At 35.8% G+C, this 23,565-nt stretch overlaps 1 protein-coding gene across 1 annotated transcript in view; it reads right to left on the bottom strand.

Annotated features, from left to right (window-relative positions):
- LOC123564633 (testis-expressed protein 2-like) overlaps nucleotides 1–23,395 on the bottom strand; it is a 64,213-nt gene extending 40,818 nt beyond the window's left edge. Inside the window, exons 1-3 of the mRNA XM_045358354.2 lie at nucleotides 23,328–23,395; nucleotides 11,116–12,288; nucleotides 8,972–9,934 (exon numbers count right to left, since the gene is read on the bottom strand). Of these exons, the coding sequence (XP_045214289.2) occupies nucleotides 8,972–9,934; nucleotides 11,116–12,273 (2,121 nt within the window). The 5' untranslated portion in view covers nucleotides 12,274–12,288; nucleotides 23,328–23,395. The remainder of the gene's footprint in view (nucleotides 1–8,971; nucleotides 9,935–11,115; nucleotides 12,289–23,327) is intronic.
- Nucleotides 23,396–23,565: the final 170 nt, after the last annotated feature.

The following is a 23,565-nucleotide window of genomic DNA, read 5'->3' as shown; positions in this document are numbered from 1 at the left end:
TGAGGGTCCTAGGCTCAAATGCTGCATTTTTGTACTAGCATGACTATTCCTTACCCTGGAAGACTTAAATAACATTTAAAACCAATCTCATTAGATGCTGCTGAGGTATATTCATTTACATAAAATAAAGGGAGGTTATTTGTCATAAATTCAGTCAAAAGTTATCTACCCTGATTGTCCGAGTCCATCTGATGGCATAAATGACATTTCAAATCAGTATCTTCATTGGTTACTGAGATACACCCATTTTAATTTGAAACAAAGTGAGGTAATTTGACATAAAATCAGTCCATAGTTATCTACCCTGATTGTCTCAGTCCAACTGATGACAATAATGAAATTTCAAATGAGTCCTATAAATACTTACTGAGATAAATCCATTTTTATTAAAATCAGGGGTGGTAATCATGCATTGGTATATGCATGTAGAAGATACAGAGTACAAGCCTTTACAACAATATATTAGAAAAGTAAGTAAAAGTAGAAATTTATTACCATGGAAGACATAAATAACGTTGCAAACCAATCTCATTAGAAGCTGCTAGGTATATTCATTTACATAAAAGATAAAGGGAGGTAATTTGTCATAAATTCAGTCAATATGTATCTTCACTGATTGCCCAAGTCCATCTGATGGCATAAATGAAATTTCAGATCAGTATCTTCATTAGTTACGGAGATATACTCATTTTAATTTGAAATAAAGGGAGGTAATTTGACATAATATCAGTTTATAGTTATCTACCCCGATTGTCTGAGTCCAACTAATGACAATAATGAAATTTCAAATGAGTCCTATAAGTACTTACTGATAAAATCCATTTTGATTAAAATCAGGGGAGGTAATCAGATATAAAATAACTCGAGAACCTATGACTGGATCTGACAGATTCATCATGGAATCCAAGATTTATTGTTATTGAAGACATTTTGCAAGTTTGTATCAAATCAAACCATAAACGAAGTCTCTATACGGCTGCAAAAGCCAAAATAGCAAATTTTGGACCTTTAAGGGACCATAACTCTGGAACCCATGATGGGATCTGGCCAGTTTTCAAAAGGAACCGAGATATTATGCCAATACAAGTGCAAGTTTGATTAAAGTCGATTGTAAAATGTTGTCTCTATCGTGTTCACAAGCAAAAAAATAGCAAATTTTGGCCCTTTAAGGGGCCATAACTCTTGAACCCATGATGGGATCTGGCCAGTTTTCGAAAGGAACCAAGATATTATGCCAATACAAATTGTGTGCAAGTTTTATTAAAGCTGATAGCAAAATGTGGTCTCTATCATGTTCACAAGCCAAAAATGGCAAATTTTGGTCCTTTAAGGGGCCAAAACTCTGGAACCCATGACGAGATTTGGCCAGTTTTCTAAAGGAACCGAAATATTATGCCAATACATGTTGTGTGAAAGTTTGATTAAAGTTGATTATAAAATGTTGTCTCTATCGTGTTCACAAGCCAAAAATAGCAAATTTTGGGGCCATAACTCTGGAACCCATGATGGGATCTGGCCAGTTTTCGAAAGGAATCGAGATATTATGCTCATACAAGTGGAGTGCAAGTTTGATTAAAATCAAATACAAAATGTGGTCTCTATCGTGTTCACAAGGAAATTGTGGATGGATGGACAGACAACGGATGAAAGGCAATCACAAAAGCTCACCCTGTCACTATATGACAGGTGAGCTAAAAATGCAAATCAGAGTTATGGTTCGTGGTCTACTAAGTCATCTAATGATGACAAACAAGTTTGCAAAGTTTCAAAGCTGTAGTTCTTATGGTTTATGAGAAAAAGTGGACCTAAACAAAAATTTTACCCAATGCTGGCACCGACGATCAAGTGAAGACAATACCTCGTAATTTTTTTTCAAAAATCAGACAAGCTAAAAATGATAATTTCTCCAAGGTCAAGGTCACTACGGGGCCAGGACTCACTATGGAGCTGTAAAATGAGTTTCTGAACCAACCTACAAGGTTTAAAACAAATATATGCGGTGGTTTTTGAGTTATTCCCAACTGCTGACGCTGTCACCGCCACTGCCTCTGAAATTTGGATCGCTTAGTCTTGCTTCCAATAAAAGTGGGCAAGACAAAAATATTTGTGACAAGAGGGTCATGATGACCCTGAACTGCTCACCTGAGTAATATGAGCTACATGTTTCAAATGTCAAACTGATGATTTTTAGAAATTTTTTTGAAAGATTTTCCGATGTACAATCAAGTAACCCCTGGGGCAGGGCCAATTTTACCCCGCGGGTCATGATTTGAACAAAGTTTGTATAAGTCTACTAGGAAATATTACATATCAAATATCTAAGATCTAGGTCTTCTGGTTTATTTTAAGCAAATTTATGAAGATTTCTCTAGGTACAATCAAGTAACCCCTGGGCTGGGTCAATTTGACCCTGGGGGGTCAAGATTTGAACAAATTTTGTAGAGGTCCAGTAGGCAATGCAACATGTCAAATATCTAAGCTCTAAGCCTTCTGGTTTATTTTCAATAAATTTTGAAGATTTTTCTATGTACAATCAAGTAACCCCATGGGGTGGGGTCAATTTGACCCCGGGGGTCATGATTTGAACAAATTTTGTAGAAGTCTACTAGGCAATGCTACATGTCAAATATCTAAGATCTAGGGTTTCTGGTTTATTTTTAGATTTTTTTTGAAGATTTTCCTATGTAAAATCAAGTGACCCCTGGGGCGGGGTCAATTTTGACCCCGGGGGATATGATTTGAACAAATTTTGTAGAGGTCCACTAGGCAATGCTACAAATGAAATATCTAAACCCTAGGCCTTCTGGTTTATTTTTAGAAAATTTTTGAAGATTTTTCTATGTAAAATCAAGTGACCCCTGGGGCGGGGTCAATTTTGACCCCGGGGTCATGATTTGAACAACTTTAGTAGAGGTCCACTAGGCAATGCTACACGTCAAATATCTAAGCTCTAGGGCTTCTGGTTTTTGAGAAAGAAGATTTTTTAAGATTTTCCTATGTAAAATCAAGTGACCCCTGGGGCGGGGTCATGATTTAAACAAATTTTGTAGAGGTCCACTAGACAATGCTACATGTGAAAATCTTAAGCTCTAGGCCTTCTGGTTTATTTTTAGAAATTTTTTGAAGATTTCCTATGTAAAATCAAGTGACCCCTGGGGCGGGGTCAATTTTGACCCCGGGGTTATGATTTGAACAAACTTGGTAGAGGTCCACTAGGCAATGCTTCACACCAAATATCTAAGCTCTAGGGCTTCTGGTTTTTTGAGAAGAAGATTTTTTAAGTTTTTCCATTCGGTTGCCATGGCAACCACAGTTCTGCATGGAATTCAGTTCTTTGAACAGTTTTGAAAGGGGGCCACCCAAGGATCATTCCTGTGAAGTTTGGTGTAATTCTGCCCAGTGATTTTCAAGAAGAAGATTTTTTTACAAATTGTTGACGCACGACGCACGATGGACATCAAGCGGTCACAATAGCTCATCTTGTCACTTCGTGACAGTTGAGCAAAAAATAAACATAAATTTGCAATTATTGTCAAATCTTGTGGCTTAGAGTTTTTGTCACCATATGAACAATACAGGTACAAGTTTTATCATCATTTGAAAAGCTGTTCAAAGGTTTCCCATGTTTCATTTCTAACAATCTCTTTTAGCAGTAGAGTTAAAACATTTGAATAGAGGTCAGCTTTAATGTAAGCACCCAGTTTATTTAAGATCTATCAAAGCATTCATGAAAGCATCGTTCTTTTAGTTCTGGAGGTAACTCTGTACAGTAGAACAAAAGCAAAAGTTTTGTGGAAATCCACAGAATCATTAACAGGAAACTTATGTTCTGAAGCTTCTTTTGTGCAGATGAACATAAAACTTTTGACAACATGAGTGATGTCTGAGTGAAAATCTATGCTATACACCAAGTTTAAAGGTATGCTCGACCAAAGTTTCATATCTGAAACTACATGTATGAAAACTTACTACAGACCCAAATTTCACATCTGAAAATATGAAAACTAAATACTACATAGTTTCCAGTTTATGTAAACATAAAATTAACAAAGTAATATGTATTAACAGTACTATGCATTATGTTTAATACATGTATAGCAAAATACTGTATAAATGTGAACAGGAAGTTTTTTTTTTAACGGATGACTGTCACTGCCTAGTATTTAATCATGAATGTAGCTCTACATGCACTACAAATTTATATATTTAGCACAGTTTTTCTACATTGAAGACAAAATAATCTAGTAAATGGTCATTGAATATCTTATTTAACAAATACTTTTTCTAATTTTAGTCTTGGTAGTCTCACTCTGTTACTCTGGACCTGTCAAAATCAAAGACTTTTTCATTCTCCATATTCAGACATGATCTTTAATGTCTCTCATGTGAAATGCAAAATACATAATACATAACGATTCCTGCAACAGCTGCATGATTTGCATATAAATTATTACTATAATAATCAATCTTTACAATTTTTCCCAAAAATTTGGATATGTGTGTCATATGTAATTGAGATAAAATCAATGTGATGAAGCATTTAATACTCTAGATAAATGCATCAATCAATTTTATACTTTGTTTTTGCTTCAATTACTTGGCTTAAAAGCCTTAAGGCACTGCGCATATAATTAACAATTTTGTTATGTATCTAGGGAACATTTCAAAATGTAATATACTGTATCTCAATATTTTAACTTTTATTCCTGAACATGCTGAATGATACATGTCTATAGTTTCAGATTATGGAGTCCATTCAACTTATAATTAATAAATATAAGGGATGGCAACGAATATTCGAATATTCGTTCATGACATGAATATTCGAATACTATTTCACTATTCGAATATTCGGAAAAAAATATAAAATCATAAGAAATAAATAAAAACCAAATGCAAGAACCAGTATGTTCGTTTATCTAATTTACCAAAATTCGCTTTCATAGTAAATATGTGCAAAAATGGCTTCCGTCGCTGTCAGACGTGTCACTTTGTATATTAGCATGCCGATATTGTACATCGCTGTGGTGATGACAACCTACCCTGTGGTAAGTACCGCTTATTGCTTACCTTTAGAAATTTTATTAGTCCCCAATTGATGTAAATCCGTTACAAATCGCCTTGTTTTCGGTAGGTGTGAACCGCATATAATTAAAAATCGTCAGAAAGCACTTGAACTAATGACTTGGATTTCAATCAAAGTCGATTCAAGATGTATTTCAGTAAAGAAAAATGCCGAAAAGTGTTGTAAACAAGTCAAAGGTGATGAATATTATTTTTTATGTAAAACGGATTCCTCTTGATAATAAATGCATTTCGTATGGAAAAAAATAGTAGAATCTACTAAATATTAAGACAAAGGGTAAAGTTAAGCAAAAAAGATCTTTTATAAGACTCCCCCACCCCCACGTCTTAATTTTACACCCCATTTAATCGAAAATATTGTTCATGCTATTACGTGAATCTACTGTCAAAGTGCAAGCAATGCCGCCTGTCTTTTTAAAGTATTTCACGCGATCATCCAATAAGAAGTCGGCTATGTGTAATATGTGTGGAGAGAACCTTACTTACGGGAGGGCTACATCCCTGTAAAAACGTGTAAAAATAAGTAAAACCTATATAGATTATATGTAGATGGAGGTAAATAACAAATATTTTATATTCAAAAAGATGAACAAGCGTTGAGAACGATAAGTTAGTCTTAATTCATCAATGTCTAAATTACTTCCGGTGTAAACGAAAGTAGAATTAATGCAGATCGCTGCTAAGGGTACGATAAATTCATAAGGTTTTGAGTTGATCTGTTGATCACCGAATATTCGTTCGGAAGGCTGACCGAATATTCGAATACCAAAATTGCTATTCGTTGCCATCCCAAAAAATATGTATATTTATATGTCAGAATTTCACTTTTAAAGACAGTGCTAGGGGGTTTGAGGGGTGTTTTCTCATCAAACTCAAGTCTGCTATTACTTAGCACTCTATGCTTCCATACAGATCAGCTTACACAACAGCAGTCTTTAAGTGCCTTGTAGCTACCACAAAAGCCACCCTGTACTTTGCACTGTTGTTGTTGTTGTTATAGATTTGTTTAATATGCTTAATTTTTTCTGATAGAGTACTTTCAAAAAGGCGAATGCTCTCCATACTGCTTCATTTGAATGGAATTGGTGACTGATATGTAATATTCGGGTAAATGTTTGGTCAAATCCATCCATGAACAAAAGCTTGATACAGGACCATTCAGTGTTGATGGGTAGATGGACAGACAATGAGCCATCATAGCAGCCTACCCTGAGCACTATGTGCTCAGTTGAGCTAAAAATAGAAATGATTGCTAATCTAAGAGCTGTCGGAGGACAGCAACATTTGACTATTCAACAGCCTTGTCAATTGAATGAATATTAATGTCAAAAAAGGGGCAAAATTTTGTAAAAATGCAAAACAGTGTTATGGAACCAGTACAGTGCATATTAGATTATGACAGTGGACGTGTGTGAAGTTTCAAATCATTCCCATTTGTGGGTATTGAGATACCAGATTACATAATATATCCTTAACAAAAAATTTCTAAGTCAAAAAAGGGGCATAATTTTGTAAAAATGCAAAGCAGAGTTATGGAACCTGTGCACTGCATGTCAGATCATGACAGTGAACAAGTGTGTGAAGGTTCAATCCATTCCCATTAGTGGGTACTGAGATACCAGCTTACATACAAAACCTTAACCAAAAATTTCAAAGTCAAAAATGGGGCACAATTTTGTAAAAAAGCAAAACAGAGTTATGGAACTTGTGCATTGTATGTACGTTTATCACAGTGAAAAATTGTGTGAAGTTTCAATCCATTCCCACAAGTGGTTATTGACATACCAGCTTACATACAACAAGAGCTGTCACGGGAGACAGCGCGCTGGACTATTTTGATGCTGGATAGTGAAACTGGGCATATTTGATGAAGCTGGAGGTGTCACTGGAGTGTTTAATGACTCCAATGTGGACGAAGATATTGGATAATAGCTTGAGTCTGTGTCAAAAGTATTAAGTAAAATAAGGATCAAGTGTATCAAAACATTAAATAAGTATAATTCTAAGCAAAAAGGGGGCATAAATCATGAACTATTGGTGCAAGAGTGATGCACCTTGTGTCACATTGAATCAAATTATTTTTGTAATAACTGAGATATAGTGAAAATGCATCAAAAATAACCTTTAATTCTAAGTAAAAGGGGGCACAATTCATGAAAAATTGGTGCCAGAGTTATGGCCCTTGTGTCATATGATGTGGGTGATAAGGTGGAACAACTATTTTAAGTTTGAATCAATCCATTCAGTAACAACTGAGATATAGTGAAAGTGCATCAAAACTTTAACCCGAATTTCTAAGTAAAAAGGGGAATAATTCATGAAATACTGGTGCAAGAGTTATGGCCCTTGTGTCATATGATGTGAGTGATGATGTTGAACAACTATTTAAAGTTTGAATCAAATCAATTTAGTAATAATTGAGATTGAGTGAAAGTGCACCAAAACTTTAACCTGAAATTCTAAGTAAAAAGGGGGATAATTCATGAAATACTGGTGCAAGAGTTATGGTCCTTGTGTCATATGATGTGAATGATGATGTTGAATATTTGACCCCAGGGAAATAATCTGAAAAATCTTGGTAGAGGACCACTAGATTTTGCTTCATACCAAATATCAAAGCCCTAGGCCCTATGGTTTTGGACAAGAAGATCAGAAACCGTTTAACTGTTCCTGGCCAATGTGACCTTGACCTTTGACCTAATGACCTCAAAATCAATAGGGGTCATCTGCTGGTCATAGCCAACCTAACTATCAATTTTCCTGATACTAGGCCCAAGCATTCTTGAGCTATTGCCTGGAAACCATTTTACTGTTCCTGGTCACTGTGACCTTGACCTTTGACATACTGACCTCAAAATCAATAGGGGTCATCTGCTGGTCATGACCAACCTCCCTATCAACTTTCGTGACCCTAGGCCTAAGTGTTCTTGAGTATCATCCGGAAACCGTTTTAATGTTCAGGGTCACTGTGACCTTGACCTTTAACATACTGACCTCAAAATCAATAGGGGTCATCTGCTGGTCATTAACAACCTCTCTATCAACTTTCATGATCCTAGGCCCAAGTGTTCTTGAGTTCTCATCCGGAAACCATTTTACTATTCAGGGTCACTGTGACCTTGACCTTTGACATACAGACCCGACCTCAAAATCAATAGGGGTCATCTGCTGGTGATCAAGGTAAGGGGGTGACCAGGTGTGGGTGAACAACTTTACATGTTTACAATTAATGTTCATTGAAAAGAATGAAAGAAATTTAATGAAATTCTACCAAATGGAAGTGTGTTATGTACAAATATGTGGATTTTTATACAAATAAAGGGCAATAACTCTTAATTTACTAAACAAATCTGAACGAAATTGTGTGTACACAACCAAATTATGGTGACCTAAAGTCTGTTTAAGTTTCATAGTTCTAGGTCAAATATATCAAAAATTATGATGCAGAAACTGCTATATCTATAGTACCCTATATAGTTAACACTAGAAACTTCTAAGGGCCATACATAGTGGTGAACATGTATATTAAGTTTTATATAAATATTCCCAACCATTTCCTAGATATGGCTCCGTACGGACGGACGGAAAGACGGACGGAAGGACAACGCCAAAACTTTATCCCTCCGACTTTTGTCGTGGGATAATAATAATCATATATAATAAACCTTGCCGTTAATACCACGCTTACAGGGTTGTGAATGTCTTTCAATATAATTTTTCATTACATTTGTTTTAACTGAAAATAAAGATTTTTGTCCAGAGGTCTTGGACTAACAAAAGAGACAATTCCCTTTGATCTAACTTAGAAGGTTGTTTATTGATATTACTATTGCATGAACAAGACTATAATGCCCCAAGTGCAGTAACTTAGCTATAATTTACTTACATGAATTTTAGACAGCTTTTTCTGCAATTTTTCCTTGACTTTGTTGGCCCAATACTGGTCCCCAAGGAAATCCCAGAAACATCTTGCAAGAAGAGCATTAAGGGGAAGTAAAACTGGTTCACAAACAACACCCTTTGAGCCAGGGCTTCCAGCAATACTTGATTTTGAATCACTATGTTTCATGTCTTTATCCTTTCCGCTAACGCCATGGACAGGACTTGAAGGGAGACTGCTGTCTTTATCACGGGGAATTAACCTGGACATATACATCACAAAGTTCTTGAGATCTGTTTCACCAGAGTCGTCAACATTAGATGCTGTAGTGCTGATAGATGAAATTGAATCTGATGAGTTTTGACTTTTGTGTCTTAAACTATCTGTGCTACTTGAACGCTTATAACTGGAAGATTTAGAACTTTCTATTAATCTTTTAACCTCTCGAATGTGATTTTTCAATGGCGTTCCATTAGTAGCAGCTACAAGACGTCTATACCATTGTTCTTTTTCACGGCAAGTTCTTGCAAACAAGAATAGAACAGAAGAATCGCACTTCTGTTCATTGACCATTTCAAATCCTTGGACTGAATCAGCACTATTACTGGTACTCAATTTTCCTGCTGACTGGTTCCCATTACTGCCAGATACAGAACTGGTCTCTGGCTTTACACTCTGCTTCTTGCCATCATTTGCAAGAGCTATACAAAGAGGATATTTTTTGCTCCAAAGTCTTTTTTTCACAAGTCCTGATGGCAGCAACAGCACTTTACTTCCAACAATATCATAATGCCTTTGATGAATGAACTGCGGGTTGCTGCTTGGCTCATCCCACATAGCACGTCTTGGCATATTGACCTTAGGTCTGCGTAGTCTAAGGGTTGTGCCATCCAAATGAACGTAAACGGAATGTGTGTTGTTGATTGAGTAAGTCTCTGGCTGATAATCTAGAATTTCATTCATCCAACCCTGTAAAATACAACATGAAGTATGGTCAAGTTTCGGTGTAAATATAGTTTTTTTTTTTACTCAAGACTTACAATCAGTCAGTGACTGTTTTTAAAACATAATTTTTGTTTCACTCACATATTTTGTTTTTATTTAACTCTATTTATATAGATTTTCTTTCTACAAGTTTATGTAAAACAATGATCATACTATATGGTTTAAAATCTGACTAGGAAGGCAGCATTTTTTCTTACTTATTTTAAAAATAACAAGAGCTGTTGGAGGCCAGCAACGATTGACTACTGAACAGCCTTGTCAATTGAATGAATATTAAAGAAATTCTAAGTGAAAAGAGGACATAAGTCATGAAATACTGGTACAACAGTTATGACCCTTGTGTCATCTAATGTGGGTGATGATGGAAGCAAATCCATTCACTAATACAAGGAAAGTGCATGAAGATTCAGGTGGATAAGATTTATGTTTTTTAAGACAGATCTCCATCTACTTCATATAGTCAAGCTCAAAATGCTGTAACTGTACCATGTAAATGCCACAACTTTTCCTAAAACATTTTATACAACAACCTGGTTACCAGATGTCATCGCAAATATTTCTATACAACTGGTTGCTAGTGATATCTTTTCAATACATACAGTCAACATAATATAACAAGACTATGCATATGAGGCAAAAAGGCTCTATTCATCAGTTGAAATTATATAAACACTGCAAATATTTACAACGTATTTAAGTTGAAAAGATCTGGTGATGGTAAAAGTGATATAGACTCTGTCCAGAAGCATCTTTTAGCATAGGCTTGACTGGCATTTAGAAGAGCTAGTGCTATTTTGGTAGCAAACTAAGAATAATTCATCGATTTTTATCAAGCAAACAAGCTTTTCCCTATAAAATTAGAATGACCAAGACATAAATGTTGACTTCCAAGATGTAGCAGCCACACACACTAGAAATGATTTTTAATACAAATGCAAGAAAAATTGTATTACCTTCACAAGCTTATCGAATCATTTAGCAGAGCTTAAACAAAAAATGCTTGACATCCAAAAACATCGTAGTTGTGGTATATAAACAGATTGTTTTCTAAAGAGTCAGTAACCTCAATATAAAATGGATTGAATTAGTTAAACTTTTTATTGGTTGACAGTTTGTCAAGACTTTACATAAATTATTATGCTTACCTTGTAAACACAATCCTCTCCTTTGGGTTCCTTCATTTCTGGTACCAGCATGGGAGGCAACTTGTCAAGAGGAGGATCCTCTGGAATAGGCTCCCTTGGTTTGGCTGGTTTGTTCACCCAAAGATACAGCATCCAGCCAGCCGAACTTAAAACCATCCCAATAACCATTCCACTTAAATAGGACGGCAAAGGAATAATAAAAAATAGGAAGAGAATGATAACACCTCCAAAAACTGACTTCATTTGAACTTTTGTTCCATGGATATTTATCCCGGACTCTGCATTGATGTCAGAATTTACTTCGTCTTTTTTATCATTTTGATTCTGGGCAGAAGCTAACTTACTGGGAACAATTTCATCTTCTGGTACTTTCTGACTAAGTTTTACCATCGACACTGGTGCAACTGGAACAACTGGTTTTATTTTTCTATGTTTTTGGAAGCGTTTTCTTTGTCTCACCATTGGCACAACACCGGGAAGATCTGAAAAATCTTCTTCAGTTGATTTAAAATATTCTTCATTGATTTCTAAATGGTCATCAAGCTCTGCATCAGCGAAGGGAGCTGAATCATCTTTTTCATCTGACTTAGTCTCAAAGAAATCTGTATCATCATTAGTATCTTGTTCATTCACACTCTCAAATTCTCCAGACTCTTCAAAGCTTTCCACCTCACCCCTCACTGTTTCTGGCATATTTCCAAGTGGAAGAGTTTTCTCTTTTATAACAGTTACCCTTTGCTTATCTTTAGTAGCTGGACTACTTACTGTAGAATCAGTAAACATTTCATCTTTCTTCTTTTGGATTTCTGATTGAATTTTATCTTTAAAGTCTTTAAGTTTTTCAAAGGAATTCTGACTTTTTATGGATGGAGATTTTTCCATGTGCTCCTCTATAGTTGGCCTGGTTTCAGGAGATTTTGACACTGACCTTTCCCTTTCCAGAGAACGTGCATGTCGCTCCTTTTCCTCATGCACTTGCTTGTCAAACTTTCGTCCCGTTACGAATGTGAGCTCTTCTTCATCCTCCTCTTCAAGAGCTTTAAAGCTGAAGCTCATGCTGCCACCACCTACCTTAGGGGCGGGAGGTCTAGGTGGGGGTGAGGTCTTCTTGCTCATTTTGTATTCAGTTTCCTTTATGACATAATGCTGAACATACATACATCTCTTCACTTCCTGAAAAACAATGCAGAACATACAATTAATTTATAATAAAGACATACCATTTATGTAGTCTCCAAGTTCACAAAGAAATGATAATTGTCACCGAAGTGTTAACAATAGTTCAATGGGTTTCATTTGGTATTCTTTAAAAATGTTACAACAAATTGTTTTCTTGGAAACTGTAATGAATTAATATTTGTAGGGGACTACTTTTCATGAATTTCATGGCTGTGGAAATCCACAAAATCAGATCCAAATTAACAATAAACAAGTAAAATTCTTTCACTTTATATTCAAAATCTGAAATCCACAATTTCAAATCCCCATGAAATAGGCTGTTATGGTCTAAACCATGAAATCTCATGGCCATGAAAATGACATGTATTCAATTTTTTAAGTCATATGCCTTCATGTGACATTGCATTCAGCTAAAAGCTTGTTGAGATTAGCAACAGCTGAAATAAGCTTTTATCTCCTGAAACATTTAGTCAAATATTTCCCTCTAAAATGATAATTAATTTAAAAGATACTTAAAAGTGTAACACAAATTAAACTGGTGAAACAGATATTATGTCACATGAATTGTAATTTAATAAAGTTTGAACAAAATCAGGTCAAAACTGCTCTTGCTATCATCAGGGTCCAAGATTATCCAACTAACACTGAAGACCAGTCAAAGACCGAAGCTCTGCCATTGGTCATTTTCGAAGTTGAGCTCAAGAGTCAACTAATCAGAAGCTTGAGATTTCAGACTGGTCTCCAATTTCAACTTTTTAACCTTGGACCCTGATGGCCAAATATGCATTGTGTTTACAGCATCTCATTTGAAATATGAGTGTAAGAAGTAGGTTAGCCACAAGACTGAAAATCAGAAACATTTCTTTTTTTTAAATACATGGGCACAGGAGCGAGTTTAACTTTGGGGGGGGGGGGGGGGGGGCCAAACCTTTTTGACCGGCAGTTTGTAGGGGGGGGGGGGGGTGTGTGTTAGCGGCAAGGTGTCCTCGGTGCATTATTCATGACAAAGCCTCAAAGCCTTGTACAAGATCAACTGGGCCATAGGCCCCTCAAACAGTTTTGTTTTAGCAACCATTGAGTTATTCTGATGATACACATACGACTAGGCACTGAACTGTCTTAATCAGTCATATTATGTATTGTTCTAATTAAGTGTGCCATTTTTTTACATTCTTCTGTTGAAGACTTTTGTTGGACATACAATCAATTAGCACTGCATTTGTCTAATTGTGGTATAAAGTTGTGGAAATATCATTTCCCTTGAATGGACAATGAAAAACAAAAAAATACATTACGTTTACATGCGTAAACAGGCTTAATAGTTAAGCCTACATTGATTTTGCAGACGCTCAAACCGTAACTGTAGTGATTGCGCTCAATGATATATTATTTTTATAAAATGTAAACAATTCTTGGCGTGGCGCGTACAGATCTCAGTACTCACACTATGGAAAGAGACATTTTTAGTCAGAATACAAGGGAAGGCCAAATGCAAATCAGAAATCAGGTTGAAAAGAATTATATGATGCTAAGTAAATGTTATATTAGACTACAATTTATATCTCTTTTCCAAAATATTTGGGAGGCCAAACTATACTTTGCCCCCCACCCTCTCCTAGCTTTGGGGGGGGGAGGGCCTGGCCCCCCCCCCCCTCTGCTCCTACGCCTATGAAATACAGTATATTATTTTAATATATATACTTTCATAGGGGTCAAATTTTAAAGCCATTTTACTCTGGTGATTTTCCCAGAGAACAGTTGTAAATTATTATACTGGAAATAGAAAAAAGACTGGCTCAATTCAGTGTGAAAAATATGACTGAAAAATATACTATAGTCTAGGAACTAGTCTACATAAAAAGCTAAACACTGTATAAAGACACTTTTTGCTACAAACATCATATTAACACACACCTTCATCACCATAACATTTATTTTTAGTATTTTTACTCAAGGAACAGTGTGATAAATAACCTTCAGCATCTGGAAACATATTGGATTTATTACATAATGTAAATTCTGCATATTAAAGCAAAGTGTTGACATTCCAATTGCAACATTACATTTGCATTATTGACATTTTGCAGTTCTCGTTGCAGTCACCTAGAAATTTATCATTAACAGTTTTAACCCTTAGACTGCTAAATTTCTGAAATGGACTAGTCCATCATTCGATTTGGGCAATACCATTTATTATTTGAAAGGGTATTCACTGAAAATTTACCAACTGAATAGCGAACAGTGCAGACCATGATCAGCCTGCACGGATCGCAAAGGCAGAATCACTCGCCGCCAGAGCTGTTTATTAGACTGCTCACTTGTCTATTAAACTATTTCTATGTAAAACAAGGGCCATAACTTTAATAAAAGTCTGACAAGACTAATATGACTTATGTTACAAATAAGAATATTATGATGGCAATGATAATAAACAACTTGCATGCAAAACTTTCTCAAATTTCTAAGGAAGTAGAAGGGCCATGATGGCCCTTTTATTGCTCTCCTGACTCTAAGTGGTACACAATTTCTTGGTAGTGGACCTCTACACAATGCTATACGCAAAATATCTAAGCTCTAAGTCGTCTTAAGGATTTAATATATAAACTTCTCATTAAATATAATTCAATGTAAAACAAGTGACCAACATGTAAAGGGCCAATGATGACCCCTGGGGCAAGATTTGAACTAACTTGGTACAGGACTTGACAATGCAACATACCAATCATCATCATCACCATCATCACCATGAAAATTATCATCATCATAATCATCATCATACATGTACTGCTGTCAGATAAATATTCATGCACATTCCATACATGTGTGTATGCTCATTTAACAACTGACATGCAAGAATTTCAAAGTCTTCCAAATTAAGAAATATTTGTAGAATACTAAGTAGCTAGATCTATGCACCAGTTCATAGAAATACATATGTACCACTACATGAGTAACTATGCTGCCAATGAAACTACTCTTTACACAAATACACAACTCTGGGCATAAAAAATCCAAACAGATGGAAAATCTTTAACAAAATTCCAGTAAAACAATTTTAAAACAAACAGTCCTATACCAGAATGCTTAACTCCGGTGGCTGAAATTCCAGTTCAGCCTTGAAAAGTTCTAACCACAATTAATCAATGTGATGCGGTCAATTTCAATGCATGATGTCATTATTATAAGACTGTCGGGGATGACAAAGCAAATTAAAGAGACTTTCCTCAAGTTCTCTGTATGTCATTTTACCAATACCAGTTCTTTGATTCATCTTGATATTTTATAATGCGATAATATTACATTATGTATTATGTCCTTAGTTACCAAATAAGGACTTCTTATGGAAATTGTCTGGGAAATAAGGCAAGTCTATGAGAAACCAATCAACTGTAGCACTTGACTTTTTGATGTTTACTTCTAGAAAGGTGAGTTCTGCCATAAAATATCTCTGGGAAACAGAGGCCTTTCTTTAATTTGCTAGACAAATTACAGTAGAGTAACACAACACTTGAAATTCTATCTACAATATAAAATTTGTATCCCTTACCTTACAATTAAATGTATCTCACCTGGGACTTCTACTAAATATTTCTTTCTCAACTTATCATAACTTTTTTTTGTAATTTAAGTAACATACTAGAAAAAAAAATATCTCCAGTATAACAGGATATATCTTTGTGTTGTTTTATCTAATTGTGTTTACAGGATGTCGATATTTTTACTTGGAAAACAATCTTAACAGTGATATATAAAAGAATTATGTTCATTTTTTGTATTTAAACAAGTTTAAATTATGCATGCCTTAATACAGTGCTATTATTCTGGCCTTTCAGTTTTTGTTTGTTTGATTTGGGTTTAACGCCATTTTTGCAACAGTAATTCAGTTATGTAACGGCATGCAGTTAATCTAACCAGTGTTCCTGTGTTCTGTACCAGTACCTTCACAAGTAACTGCCAACTTCCCCACTTGAATCAGACTCAGATTCAGCGGTTGAGGACAAATGACATCAGACACAACGTCTTTTATCAAATCTTCAAAGAGAACATACGTCCCGCCCAGGGATCAAACTCATGGCCCCACGATCCACATATCTGCACTCTCCCTATTCAGCTGAGCGTGTGGGCTTATGGCCTTTCAGAGGTATAATGCACTCATCGCACTAATCTAAGCTTTTGTTTTGATATCAGATAGCAACTAAATAGAAAGTTACTATGATACTAAATTTTGGGTTATAAAAGTTATAAAAGGGCAAAATAAGTTGCAATATATTGAAATATTAGTTAAAACAATCTTTGTTCAAACAATGGCATTCAAGTGACAAAAACTCCACCAAAACTAATTCAAACAGAACAAGGCAGTCTGAAAGACAGCTATATCCCCTGCCACTGTTATGGATAGTGAAAGGGTTGATGGTACTGGGTGGAACCATTAAACATTCGAGTTGTGACCTTGATATTAAGCTGGCAGAGGTGAATTTTGAATTCTGCACATTGTCTTGATAAGGGGAATATTACAGCCAAGTCATATTAAAATCCTTCAAGGGGTTTACGAGATACAGAGCAGACATAAAATGGAAGGCTCAAACCTTTGACCTTGAGTTGTGACCTTGACCTGAGCCAACATGGCTGACTCATGGGTTCTGTACATCAACTTGATGAGGTGATCAATTGACCCAAGTTTCATGAAAATACTTCAAGGGGTTTAGGAGATACAGAGCTGACACAAAATGGAAGGCTCAAACATTTGACCCCGAATTGTTACCTTGACCTTAAGCCGACATGGCTGACTCATGAATTCTGCACATCGTCTTGATGAGATGATCATTTGACCCAAGTTTCTTGAAATTCCTTCAAGGGGTTTAGGAGATACAGAGCGGACACAAAATGGAAGGCTCAAACATTTGACCCAGAGTTGTGACCTTGACCTTGAGCTGACATGGTTGACTCAAGAGTTCTGCATATTGTCTTGATAAGGTGATCATTTGACCCAAGTTTCATGAAAATCTTTCAAGGGGTTTAGAAGATACAGAGCGGACACAAAATGGAAGGCTCAAACCTTTGACCTTGACCTTAAACTGACACGGCTGACTCGTAAGTTCTGCACATTGTCTTGATGAGGTGATCATTTGACCTAAGTTTCATGAAAATCCTTCAAGGGTTTTAGGAGATATAGAGCGGACACAAAATTGAAGGCTCAAACCTTTGACCTCGAGTTGTGACCTTGACCTTGAGCCAACATGGCTGGCTCATGAGTTATGCACATCATTTAGCCCAAGTTTCACGATTATCCTTCAAGTGGTTTAGGAGATACAGGATGGACAAGAAAAGGAAGGCTGAAACCTGAGCCGACATGGCTGACTCACGGGTTTTGCACATCGTCTTGATGAGGTGATCATTTGACCCAAGTTTCATGATAATCCTTGAAGGGGATTAGGAGATCTATACAGAACAGACACGAAATGTAAGGCTCAAACCTTTGACCTTGAGTTGTGACCTTGACCTTGAGCCGACATGGCTGACTCATAGGTTCTGCACATCATCTTGATAAGGTGATCATTTGACCCAAACTTCATGAAAATCCTTCAAGGGGTTTAAGAGATACAGAGCGTACATGAAATGTTACGGATGGAAGGATGGATGGACGGAGACCATTCCTACATCCACTACCACTTGTGGCTGGGGATTAAAAAAAAGTGAGATGAAACTCAGTGAAAATCTGATAAATTCCTAATAGTAGTTTTAGAATAGTCCCTAAAACGACTCTAAGGATGGCAAATACTAAATCTTTTTGATATTAAAATCATCTGCCGTAATGATAAAGTCCAGAATATTCCTAGTTTGATCATTTCTACATCTTATAAGCAAAGTTACATCTTGAAAAAAGTAATTGTCACATAGACACTCAATAAACTGATAATCATTGTGTCTCTCATTGTGATGGGAATCATGGTATTCCCAGTCAATATCCATCATATTAAAGTCCCCACTAATAAGTTTGTTTGTTCGTTTGTTTTGGGTTTAACGCCGTTTTCAACAGTATTTCGGTCATGTAACGGCGGGCAGTTAACCTAACCAGTGTTCCTGGATTCTGTATCAGTACAAACCTGTTCTCCGCAAGTAACTGACAACTTCCCCCCATGAATCAGAGGTGGAGGACTAATGATTTCAGACACAATGTTGTTTATCAAATAGTCACGGAGAACATACGCCCCACCCAAGGATCGAACTCACGACCCCCAATCCGTAGACCAACGCTCTACCTACTGAGCTAAGCGGGCGGGTCCACTAATAAGTAGAGTTCCACTTATTCTGGATGCTTGATTTATCATAAAGTTTATTGTTTTGAAAGCTTCATCATCTTCAGGACTCTAAAAGCAGCCAACAACTACAGTCTTATCCTGAACTATCGAGTCACACCAAGATGTGTCATCATACATGGAATTTAACTGTAAAATTTGATAAAATGTCAAGATCTGATTTTGCATGTACAATCACACCTCTCCCAGTATCACTGCTAGAAAATACAGTATAATTATCTATATTTACACAACTATAAAAAGGTTGAAAATGTTTGGTAGACTCACCGAGATCAAAGTAAAATCACAAAAGGAACTGTAAATGGCACTATGACTTTCAACGATGTGACTGGTGTCCTGATATATTGACTCGCTTTCCAGAGATCAAAGTTAACAGTATCATTAACAAAGCAAGTCTATAGAGTTTCAGATCCCTTACCTATCAAGTCTGAGTGTAGAGGTACAGATCTAAACCTTTCGACAAGCCTACTTTCAAGGTGTACAGACATCTTTTTTCAAAATATTGTGGGCTGTTTACATTTTTGGTTGCGGGTTTATCCCGCTACCAAAGTTAAGTGTATTTTTAACAATCATATAGCATCTTTATTTGATTCCAAATTACATCCAAAGGATGTTCATGTGCTACACAAAGTAGTCCCATTCATGAACAATGCGGATGAATTATCAATGATCAAGCAGTTCTTATTCAACCTCTATCCATTCACACTGACCATTTAGATTATACATGATCTATCAAAGATAAGGTATTCCAGCTTATTGTTACATCACTGACTTCCAGCTGTCAATTTAGATAAATTCATGTAAGGTCAGGCAGAGTTAATCTTAGACATTAGGCATATTTGTATTTGATTCTTATACATGTATATTTATAGACTGGAATTTTAACAGAAAATAAATCTAGCAAAACCCGCAACCATCAGACATCTCAAGGCTTTGATTATTTCTGCTGTAAGTTAAATATAAAATAAGATTTATTCAATATCCACAAAAAACTTGAATCTAAATTGTTCATCCCATTGTTTACATTTTCTTTCGAAATGCAAACAACAAAGGAACACCGAATAGGTATTCTGTTCCATGCTAATTAATTTCTGCAAACTGATATAAGATAAACTGGTGTATCAAATCCTTAAAAGAAGAAAAACCTGAATAATTTGATAAAAATAAAGTACGATATGCACAGGCATGAACTTAAACTGGAGTACATAGAAGCGACTGTCACATATCCTTAATGTCATTACCATCAACCAAATATAGCGTAACTTGCATTTTTTCTCAAAATATTCCCCTGCATGCTCAATACACTTTCAATGGCCTTTACAGCTGTACAATTTCAGCATTCTGTAATTTGAGATACTTCTCACATTTGCCCACTGTAGACGTTTACGATGTCTTGTACATATTGTTATCACTGCAACTTTCCCGTCATTTTGGGATTTAATTTCTAAGCCAATAAACGTCCCATAGAAAATCAGCGATGCCACTTACAAACTAGCATCCACAAAACATTCTGATGCCTATCAACATGTTGCAACCTCTTCTAGAGTATGTGGAGGATTCTACATAGAATCTGAGGACTTTCCGAGGTGCCTACGACCTTCCATTTTTACATGCTGTGTTTGATCACTTGTATGCATCATAAAACTAATGATATCAATAATTTGAAATTTGGCAACGTGACTTCAGAATGATTTATGCTAATCAATGTTCATATGAACGTTCAGGGAAATTGTTGGACAATATAGCTTGTGACAGCAGTTGGAAGATAGATAAAAAAATATCGGTGTGCCTCTTCGTAGTTATGGGTTGGGCCGCTCATATGTATCAGACCTAAATAAAAACTCAAAAATTATATTTTTTGGCAAAATTATCTCTTGATAAAAATCATTTATAGTTTCTTGATCATTGACAAAATGTGTGCAAAATAATTGGAATCTGACGTCAATTGATCAAAATCATTTATTCCAAGAGTCTATGATCTGTTGAGACAACTTGTCAGTTAAATCTTCCCTTTTATCTCATAAAATTTTGTACATCGAATGCTGCAAGTAATACTTGAAAGGGGTGTTAAGCAGGATCACAGTAGACAGACAGACAGTACAAACAAGAGCACCGCCTTGCGGGTGCTGATGCTCATCTGATTTTTTTTGTATAATAGAAATATTGTCCTACCCATGATTTTCTAAGTCTAAAAAGGGCCATCACTCTTGCAAAAAGCAGGATAGAGTTATGTTTCTTAATGTACAGTGTCCACTTATGATGGTGAAAAACTGTTGCAAGTTTTAAAGCAGTAGCTTTGATAGTTTATGAGAAAAGTTGACTTAAACATAATATTCAACCAAGAAAATGATTTTTCTAAGTCCAAAAGGGGCAATAATTATTGCAAAAAGCAGGATGGAGTTATGTTGCTTGCTGTACAGGGTCAGCTTATGATGGTGAACAAGAGTTGCAAGTTTAAAAGCAATAGCTTTGATAGTTTAAGAGAAAAAGTTGACCTAAACATAAAACTTAACCAAGAAATCTGATATTTTCTAAGTCCAAAAGGGGCCATAAATCTTGCAAAAAGCAGGATGGAGTTATGTTTCTTGCTGTACAGGGTCAGCTTATGATGGTGAACAAGTGTTGCAAGTTTTAAAGGAATAGCTTTGATAGTTTAGGATAAAAGCTGACCTAAACATAAAACTTAACCAAGAAAACTGATTTTCTAAGTCCAAAAGGGGCAATAATTCTTGCAAAAAGCAAGATGGAGTTATGTTTCTTGATGTACAGGGTCTGCTTATGATGGTGAACAAGTATTCCAAGTTTCAAAGCAAAAGCTTTGATAGTTTAGGAGAAAAGTTGACCTAAACATAAAACTTAACCAAGAAATCTGATATTTTCTAAGTACAAAAGGGGCCATAAATCTTGCAAAAAGCAAGATGGAGTTATGTTTCTTGCTATACAGGGTCAGCTTATGATGGTGAACAAGTATTCCAAGTTTCAAAGCAATAGCTTTGATAGTTTAGGAGAAAAGCTGACCTAAACATAAAACTTAACCAGGCAACGCCGACGCAGACGCCGACGCCGACAACCGCTCAAGTGATGACAATAACTCATCATTTTTTTTCAAAAAATCAGATGAGCTAAAAACAACTGATGTTTCAGTCTAGAATAATAAAGGTAAATATAAATTCTAGTTACCATCGCTTTGTGAAACACAAGCTAGATGTATAGCTTTTGAGCTATTTTAATAACAGTCTGCAGTTAAAACCAATTATACCTTACCTACATTGAATGATACACATAGGGCCAATTCATTTCACTCAACCCAGGGCACGCTGGTCACGTGGGCGACTAGATAAAAAAAACCTCGCCGGTTTATTAATAAACAAACGTTTAAGCGTACGCCGTCCACGTGAATTGCAAATACAAAAAATAAATTTCCAATTTATTATGATTTTCTCTTGTGGCCTCTTCCAAATAAGTTAGCAAATAGTTCTTGCAGTATATTTCTACATTTACTGGTATTATATCCCAAATTTCCAAATGTTTACCCGATTTTATATTGCGAAAATATATGATTTGCCGCTTTGCCTATCTCGCAAGACTGGTGCACATCGGCGTACGCTGGACAGACCGGGGAAGTGCCTGCAAGCCAAACGAACACCTAGCCGGTTGCACACGCAAAAGTTAGTCCAAATAATTGTACTCGAGAGTTGAATATCGTTATATTATTTTGACTTGTCGATATCCGCCTCCGAGTACAAACCAGAAAAGGTAAAGAATGTGGTAGCACTGTCCTCTTCTTTGCGTAAGTAACACCCAATGGAATCCGTTGGGCGGGAATTATGTTATAATAATGCAACGGATAAAAAAGAAATACATACATAGAAAGCCTGTAATTTTTCCTTTTCAATGATGTATATATTACCGAGATTTCTTGAGAAAAATTCAAACTATGGCAGTTAAAAAAAAGCCAAGGTTTAACACAAGTCGAGGGCTGAGCGCGAAACTATTGTAACTGTATATGAATAAAGAACAAGATACAATAGTTTCGCGCTCAGCCCACGAAGTGTACTACATATTGGAAAATGGCCGATCACCGGTAAACGAAGCGTTTTCATTGGTCACGCCTCCGACCGCCATTACATGAAGACGATTGAAACATTAGAGGTTTAAATTTTTTACAACAGAAAATCTTGATAAATATGTCCTGTTCTTATGTTTTTTATTTACTATTTATGATTTAAAACAACAGGTAAGCAGTTAGGGCTAAAGAAAAATCGTGACTACAGATAAATCGTAATTTCAATTGACCACAGTTTCCACCACAGTTTTGATTGTTTCTGGTTGAGACCTCTAGGTAGACAACGTAAAATATCAAAATGTAAAATCGGTCTGCCCGAGGTCTCATTATTTAGACTAACGCAAAAGTGAAACGAATTGGCCCAATCTGAAGTTATATTAGCATAAGGCCTATATAAGGCCTATAACCTTTAGTCAATATATTATACACTCAATTCGTTTGTTAAATCAATAGTGAAGAACAGACATGCTGCTTACTCCTGAGTGCGTTTATTTCCGTCTTTTCAACACTGTACAGAATCAGATCAATGTCAGATGCTTGTCTTCATACGCTTCTCTTTTATCAAAGAATTTAATTTCTAACAACATCTCATATACTCAGGTACAACTGTAATGTTATAGTCTCTAACCATATTTTAGAACAAAAATTACCTTAGACTTTCTCAAAAAACTGGCGCATCCTGTGTGTTCTCTCTGTGGAAGTCCCACTTCCTGTTTCAGTTTCATCAACTAATGAAGTAAATAATATTGACCAATGAGAAAACCATACGTATTTCAATTATTCGAGAACTTTTAATATAATTCGCGCACACTGTTCTTATCATACAATTACTTCTGAACTTCATTTATATTTCAATGCTATATTTTGTTTTGATATCAAGTAAATGAA

This window comes from Mercenaria mercenaria, chromosome 2, assembly GCF_021730395.1.
Source record: "Mercenaria mercenaria strain notata chromosome 2, MADL_Memer_1, whole genome shotgun sequence".
Taxonomy (NCBI): Eukaryota; Metazoa; Mollusca; class Bivalvia; order Venerida; family Veneridae; genus Mercenaria; species Mercenaria mercenaria.
Note: the sequence above shows the minus strand (reverse complement) of the source record. Positions and strands in the feature narration are given on the sequence as shown.